General features: G+C 46.7%; 2 protein-coding genes across 3 annotated transcripts; one reads left to right on the top strand and one right to left on the bottom strand.

Moving 5' to 3' along the window:
* Nucleotides 1-86: 86 nt before the first annotated feature.
* LOC143106088 (gamma-glutamyl hydrolase) lies at nucleotides 87-7,630 on the bottom strand. 2 transcript variants are annotated; one of them, XM_076270266.1, is made up of 9 exons: nucleotides 7,445-7,630; nucleotides 6,703-6,817; nucleotides 6,526-6,576; nucleotides 6,042-6,126; nucleotides 4,089-4,227; nucleotides 2,290-2,396; nucleotides 1,802-1,895; nucleotides 776-963; nucleotides 87-327 (listed from the first exon to the last, which is right to left on the bottom strand). In XM_076270266.1, exons 1-9 carry the CDS (start codon nucleotides 7,551-7,553, stop codon nucleotides 274-276), a joined length of 942 nt encoding a protein of 313 aa, XP_076126381.1. In that variant the 5' UTR covers nucleotides 7,554-7,630; the 3' UTR covers nucleotides 87-273. The 2 variants fall into 2 exon arrangements, with proteins under 2 accessions (XP_076126381.1, XP_076126380.1); XM_076270265.1 differs by having other exon boundaries at nucleotides 826-963; nucleotides 7,445-7,627.
* On the top strand, nucleotides 4,235-6,024 carry LOC143106387 (uncharacterized; the record flags this gene model as incomplete). The annotated part of the gene is made up of 1 exon (XM_076270660.1): nucleotides 4,235-6,024. A coding segment is annotated over one exon (999 nt), but the record flags the coding sequence as incomplete, so codon positions are not given.
* Nucleotides 7,631-8,050: the final 420 nt, after the last annotated feature.

The following is an 8,050-nucleotide window of genomic DNA, read 5'->3' as shown; positions in this document are numbered from 1 at the left end:
TGAGAAATACTTATATGTAAGCACCACTTGCAACAACATATGGGGGACAAATTTAATACAATTCAAGAAAACACAATGAAACTCAGTTCTCCAAAATAAAACATTTATTTAAACAAATAAATGGGGGGCGTTCACATAAGATGCTTGAGTGACTCTGTGTGGAACTTCAAAACACTTCTGTGCATACACATTTCTCACTCTCTCTCACTCAGAAGAAATAGGCTTGTTCGTATCCGGTAAAGTTTGCGATGTAAACAGGGTTGTAGCTGTAGATCAAAGCCTCATTTTCATCCTCAAGGTTGGCAAAGTGATGAGAACTCTTCCTGCCTTAAAGGGAAATAAACGCAATGGCATCACATACTTTCATTTACATATCTAATTTTTCATCAAGGACACACACACACACACAAGTCAAGTGCCCCAAATCCCTATCTATTTCCTTTTTACATAAGCTCATTTGCACACACACACACACACACACACACATACACATATACACACACACATACATACGAATGATACACAGTCATACACACACACACACACACACACATACTGTACATACGAATGACACACACACACACATATAAATGATACACAGTCATACACACACACACACACACACACACACACACGAATGGTGATTTCAACATTTTAAAATCTCAAGAGAATGCCTAACATTCCATGCACTGATATCTTCATTGTACTCTACTTAACAAAAAACAATAAAAAATAACTTGCAAAAAAAAAAAAAGAAGAATGCCAGGCCCCTCACAGTAGTCCTCCGTATCACTGTGCAGTGGCTACTGACGGCACACGCCCTACCTTCGTTGACAAACAAGTCTGAGAGTAGCGCTGAGAGGCGGACGGCGTTCACTGAGTGGGGGAAGTGGTACTTGGGGTTCCACTGGAAACGGTTGACCTCCGGATGCCACTGCACACCGTAGAAGGGGTACTGCCGTCCTGTTTCACAAGAAACATCTAAATAAGTCAGGATTTAAAACGCTTCTCTGGAAATCTGGGTGTTGTGTGCACCGATCAGTGTGTCGTACCGAGTAGTGTGTGTGTGTGTGTGTGTTTCTGTGAAAATCAGTGTGTTGTGTTGAGTAGTGTGTGTGTGTGTTTCTGTGAAAATCAGTGTGCATATTGAGTAGTGTGTGTGTGAGTGATCAGTGTGCCATGTTGGGTGGTGTGTGTGTGTTTCTGTGTAATTAAGTGTGTATGTGTGTGTGTGTGTGTGTGTGTGTTTGTGTGTTTCTGTGTAAATCAGTGTGTGTGTGTGTGTGTGTATGTTTCTGTGTAAATCAGTGTGTCATGTTGAGTAGTGTGTGTGTGTGTGTGTTTCTGTGTAAATCAGTGTGCATGTTGAGTAGTGTGAGTGATCAGTGTGTCATGTTGGGTAGTGTGTGTGTGTTTCTGTGTAAATAAGTGTTTGTGTGTGTGTGTTTGTGTGTTTCTGTGTAAATCAGTGTGTGTGTGTGTGTATGTTTCTGTGTAAATCAGTGTGTCATGTAGAGTAGTGTGTGTGTGTGTGTGTGTAAATCAGTGTGTCATGTTGAGTAGTGTGTGTGTGTGTGTGTGTAAATCAGTGTGTCATGTTGAGTAGTGTGTGTGTGTGTGTGTTTCTGTGTAAATCAGTGTGTCATGTTGAGTAGTGTGTGTGTGTGTATGTTTCTGTGTAAATCAGTGTGTCATGTTGAGTAGTGTGTGTGTGTGTGTGAGTAAAATCAGTGTGTTGAGTACTTCTAAAGTGTTCTTCTCATGACTAGGACAAAGCTTCTGTGTGTCAGGGTCAGGCTACCTTCCATGGTGGAGACAAAGACCAATCCGTCCTCAGCGACGTTTGTGGATAACACGGAAAAGAACTCCCTCAGTCGGGCGTTCTCCTGAAACACCTGCCACAAACAGCAGGAGAATGCTCTTAGCTTACCTCAGCAGCAGTCTTAGCATCACAACAGAACAGAGACTCTTCACCAAGGCCAAGTTTATGTAAACATGCAGGAATAACAACAAAATCACTTGGCTGAGACTTAAAATGAATTACTCGCTGTATTGTGTCCTACGGTAACACAAGTGAATCGCTCGCTGTAACACCGTGTCCTACAGTAACTCAAGTGAATCGCTCGCTGTAACACCGTGTCCTACAGTAACTCAAGTGAATCGCTCGCTGTCCTACAGTAACTCAAGTGAATCGCTCGCTGTCCTACAGTAACACAAGTGAATCGCTTGCTGTAACACCGTGTCCTACAGTAACACCAGTGAATCGCTCACAGAAGTGCCTGCGCTCACCTTCTCCGTTACTCCGTAGTGATGGAAGTTTCCGGTCAGAGGCTCCTGGGTCAGAGACCTGAGGAGGTCCGGAGGGAAGCTCTCAAACATGCGGCTGGACTGGGCCTCTGTGACAGGAGAGATGGAGAGGAGGAGTTAACACTGGCACTAAAGGGTAGGAACAAACAGCTGTTCATCAGTAGAGATCTGCTCAAACGGTTCAGCCAGCCTATCTCTGCTCAAACGGTTCAGCCAGCCTATCTCTGCTCAAACCGTTCAGCCAGCCTATCTCTGCTCAAACCGTTCAGCCAGCCTATCTCTGCTCAAACGGTTCAGCCAGCCTATCTCTGCTCAAACCGTTCAGCCAGCCTATCTCTGCTCAAACGGTTCAGCCAGCCTATCTCTGCTCAAACAGTTCAGCCAGCGTACAGTATCTCTGCTCAAACAGTTCAGCCAGCCTATCTCTGCTCAAACCGTTTAGCCAGTCTATCTATCAACCTTATGAGCTTGGGATGTGCTGAGATGCGATGTGTAATAATGATTATCCTCAAAGGAGGTAATAAATCTGTTATAGCAGGGTTGCATTTGACTCAGGTGGTGTTTGACTTGAGGTTATGTTTAAGTGCTAGCATGTGTAGTATTACTGATGGAGGTTCGGTTCCTCATATGCAGAATTACTGATGGAGTTTGGGTTTTTCAAATGCAGTATTACTGATGGAGGTTTTTCATATGCAGTATTACTGATGGAGGTTTTTCATATGCAGTATTACTGATGGAGGGTCTTTGAGCACCATCACATGCAGTATTACCAATAGAGGTTTTCACCCAGAGTTTGCTGACCCCTCAGTGACTCTGCTGAGGTTGATGGAAACGAGAACTGAGAGGTGAAAGGGTTGGAGGAGAGTGCAACAGGAAGTGAGATCACCTGGAGGTCACCACCGCCTAGGTACGTACACAGCACAGGGCATTTATATGCATTTATTTGTATTTATAGCACGGGCTGAATGGTTTCCCAGGGCAACTAAAGTTACCATGACGGTGCATTCTGATGACTCATCAGGAAAGCGATATCTGAAAACTGTGCATGTGGTAATAATGACAACACTGAATCCTCATGACAACGGCAGCCTATTAGTGTGTGTGTGATTGCGTGTGTGATTGTGTGTGTGTGTGTGTGTGTGATTGTCACCGTGTGTACACACATGGTGTTTGCTCAGGATATGACACAAAGGATGCAGGGTCAGGTATTTTTAGGACGTCCAGGAAAAGAAATAAGAATGCTGTATGACATTATTTCATGCCACACTCATCTCATCCCTCTCAGTGTGTCACCCCCTCCCCCCTGCAGGTAGTCAGGATGGCAGGTACAGAACAGAGGTCTCCAATCTGGGTTTGCCCGCCCACTCCTGTGGTCAGATTGAGAGGTATTGTGGTTGAGTTACCTGTGCTGCCTACCTGCGGTCAGATTGAGAGGTATTATGGTTGAGTTACCTGTGCTGCCTACCTGCGGTCAGATTGAGAGGTATTGTGGTTGAGTTACCTGTGCTGCCTACCTGCAGTCAGATTTAGGGGCATGTTGATGTTAAACCTGCGGTCAGATAGAATGGCATGGCGATGTTTATCAGTGGTCCGATTGAGAGGCATGGCAATGCCTACTTGCGGTCATATTGAGAAGCATGAAATTACCCATCGTTTACCTGTGGTCAGATTGAGCAGCAAAACGATGTACTCTGCTTACCTTCGGTCAGATTGAGAGGCATGGCATTACCCATCGTTCACCTGTGGTCAGATTGAGCAGCAAGACGATGTACTCTGCTTACCTGCGGTCAGATTGAGAGGCATGGCAATGTTCTCTGCAGTGGTGTTGGTCAGCAGGTCCTCTCCTGCCACCAGGACTGTGAGTAGCTGGAACCCCATGCAGGTTCCCCACAGCGGGAAAAAGTCCCCTGCGTCATTAGCCTGGACGAGGGACAAGCACGTCACACCACAGCACGTCACACCACAGCACACACACCACAGCACACACACCACAGCACACACACCACAACACACACACCACAACACGTCACACCACAGCACGTCACACCACAGCACACACACCACAGCACACACACCACAACACGTCACACCACAGCACGTCACACCACAGCACATCACACCACAGCACGTCACACCACAGCACGTCACACCACAGCACACACACCACAGCACGTCACACCACAGCACACACACCACAGCACGTCACACCACAGCACGTCACACCACAGCACACACACCACAGCACGTCACACCACAGCACATCACACCACAGCACGTCACACCACAGCACGTCACACCACAGCACGTCACACCACAGCACGTCACAACACAGCACGTCACACCACAGGACACACACCACAGCATGCACGTCACACCACAGCACGTCACACCACAGCACGTCACACCACAGGACACACACCACAGCACGTCACACAACAGCAGTTCACACCACAGCACACACACCACAGCACGTCACACCACAGCACGTCACACCACAGCACACACACCACAGCACGTCACACCACAGGACACACACCACAGCACACACACCACAGCACGTCACACCACAGGACACACACCACAGCACGTCACACCACAGCAGTTCACACCACAGCACACACACCACAGCACATCACACCACAGCACGTCACACCACAGCAGTTCACACCACAGCACGCACATCACACCACAGCAGTTCACACCACAGCACACACACCACAGCACGTCACACCACAGCACGTCACACCACAGCACACACACCACAGCACGTCACACCACAGCACACACACCACAGCACGTCACACCACAGCACACACACCACAGCACGTCACACCACAGCACACACACCACAGCACGTCACAACACAGCACGTCACACCACAGCACGCACACCACAGCAGTTCACACCACAGCACGTCACACCATAGCACGTCACACCACAGCACGCACGTCACACCACAGCACGCACGTCACACCACAGCACGCACGTCACACCACAGCACACACACACCACAGCACGTCACACCAGAGCACATCACACCACAGCACGTCACACCACAGCACGTCACACCACAGCACGCACGTCACACCACAGCACGTCACACCACAGCACGTCACACCACAGCACGTCACACCACAGCGCGTCACACCACAGCACGCACACCACAGGGCACACCACAGTCAGACTACACGTCACACCACAGGACATCAGTCAGACTACATCACACCACAGCACACACACCACAGCACATCAGTCAGACTACATCAAACCACAGGACATCAGTCAGACTACATCACACCACAGCACGCACGTCACACCACAGCACGCACGTCACACCACAGCACGCACGTCACACCACAGCACACACACACCACAGCACGTCACACCAGAGCACATCACACCACAGCACGTCACACCACAGCACGTCACACCACAGGACATCAGTCAGACTACATCACACCACAGCACACACACCACAGCACATCAGTCAGACTACATCAAACCACAGGACATCAGTCAGACTACATCACACCACAGCACACACACCACAGCACATCAGTCAGACTACATCACACCACAGCACATCAGTCAGACTACACGTCACACCACAGCACATCAGAGTGCATAAAATGAATTCCTGTAGAACAGAACTTTACTGAAACTGCATGAGGTACATGGGATATTCTTAGATATTCTTTAGTTCACACACACACACAAACAACATACACACACACCTTTACAGCAAGCTTGTAAAAAAACTTTGCAGTCCGGGCATAGTCTGATTGCACCAGATCCACTGCTCCTCCAATGAACAGCAGGCTATAGAGAAAGAGAGTCAGACAGACAGACAGACAGACAGGTACACAGACAGGCACACAGACAGACAGTAGAGCTCCCATTAACCCTCACTCCACTGAACCATGGTCTCAACTAAAGCATAAATATCCCAGGACTTGCACAGCGAAATGCTGCCATCTAGAGGACAGCTACACACACTTCAGAGTCTCACAGTGCTGTAGGGTTACACAGTGCCCTGTCAGAAGTTAAGCAATAGCCTGCTCATCTCATCCCACATTCTGGGTAACATGTACATTTATAATATATAAATGTATAATACATATACAAATATTAATTGTATCATAGGCCTAATATACAAATCTGTCCATCCGCTGGACATCGTCACATCACCACCTGCACATAAGGAAACCCTTTTCTTACCCGTTTATTTCCGCGAAGATTTTCTCATATTCAGCTTGGGTCAGGTTCAACCTGAAATACAGCAATGTTAAGGCTTTATAAATGTCATAATATTGGACACGCACAGTCTCATGTACATGTAGTATAGGCTATAGGCTATTCTTTAATTTATAGAATGCACCGTAAACTAATCCGTACCTGATTGGAGCCACTCGGCTACCAGCCGACTCTATGTACTTCACATATGAGGCAGGAATGTATGTTTTCCCAAATGGTCTCATGTCATCATCAGACACCTCTTGGGTTAAAATCCCTTCAAAGATTTGAAATATCAGTAGGCTATGTCAGTCAAGACAGCACATATTTTCACAACGATAAAGCACGCTAAAAGGTTTACATTTATCTCGATATTAGGCTCAGGGTTCCTACACATTTTGCATTCCAAAATTCCATATTTTTTCCATACTCAAATTTCCAAACTTCTCGGTAGATTTTTCTGACCATATTCTCGACATTGCGGCCACTTGTGGTTTGGGATAACTCGGTGAAAACAAAGGTATGGACAACTGAAGTGAATTAAAAAATGACACTTAATATTCGTCCATTTAGCTGAGTCATTTTTAGTTGTATCATAGTTGTATCTTGACGATGGGGACTGACAGTTAAGCTACACAACAGTAGGAATGGTTCATTATGACCTGAGTGAAGTGATTAGTACTGCAAATGCAATAGTCTGGAAACACAGATATTTCTCCATACCCTTGTTTCTTTTTTCCATACTTATCCAGACCTGGAAATTACTAAAATCAAATTCCATACTTTTCCAGGTTTTCCATACTGCGTAGGAACCCTGTAGGCTACATTGGTATTTAAAATTTGCTCAGCCGTTTGTAGCAGGGTTTTGCGTAACTATTGTAGCTTGGATGCCACACTGACTTACCGATAACTGGCCGCTCATTAACGGGCGAGCTTGGACGTAGTTCCATCGCCGGTCGTGCTAAAGTCACACTCAAGGTAGAGAGGAAAAGTAGGTGCCCCAATCGCTCCATCCTGCAGGCGTTAATAAAGTCTGACCTGTGGAAGGTAAACAATCAGCCACCCGGGAATCTCCGACTTCTCTCTTCGGAGCGACGAATATTTAAGCCGCGGGACACCGGAGGAGGAGTGGCCTGGGAGTTTTGGAAGGAAACAGAAGTGGTCAGACCTTTACGGTGTGTGTGTGTGTGTGTGTGCGTGCGTGCGTGCGTGCGTGTGTGTGTTATGGAACATCCAACATCATGAATTGTTCACATGACTCTTGAGTTATCATATTCACTGTTCACATTTTACTGCACTGTTCACTTTTGCACTTCCACCATTACACACACACTCCACCATTACACACACACTCCATAGCACCTTTATAATGGGCAATGCATCACATGGTCAGTTCATACCAGACCTTCGTAATCACTTGACATGCTCTTTAATTTTTTACATTTCTGTGAGTGATTTTTATGTATGAGACATATGTGCGTTTGTTGTGTTTGTTGTAAAAACTACTGGG

Source organism: Alosa pseudoharengus, unplaced genomic scaffold, assembly GCF_046254945.1.
Source record: "Alosa pseudoharengus isolate Yale_2024_CS ecotype anadromous, Long Island Sound unplaced genomic scaffold, YU_APseudo_1.1 YU_APseudo_1.1_scf_6, whole genome shotgun sequence".
Taxonomy (NCBI): Eukaryota; Metazoa; Chordata; class Actinopteri; order Clupeiformes; family Clupeidae; genus Alosa; species Alosa pseudoharengus.
This window is presented reverse-complemented; position numbering and strand designations above follow the sequence as displayed.

Excerpts from the sequence above, each read along its gene's own strand:
- LOC143106088 (XM_076270265.1), bottom strand. The coding sequence starts at position 7,553 with ATGGAGCGATTGGGGCACCTACTTTTCCTCTCTACCTTGAGTGTGACT. Across the intron at positions 2,397-4,088 it reads GCCTCTCAATCTGACCGCAG|AGGCCCAGTCCAGCCGCATG; the intron begins GTAAGCAGAGTA and ends CTCCTGTCACAG. Across the intron at positions 328-825 it reads AGACTTGTTTGTCAACGAAG|GCAGGAAGAGTTCTCATCAC; the intron begins GTAGGGCGTGTG and ends TTTCCCTTTAAG.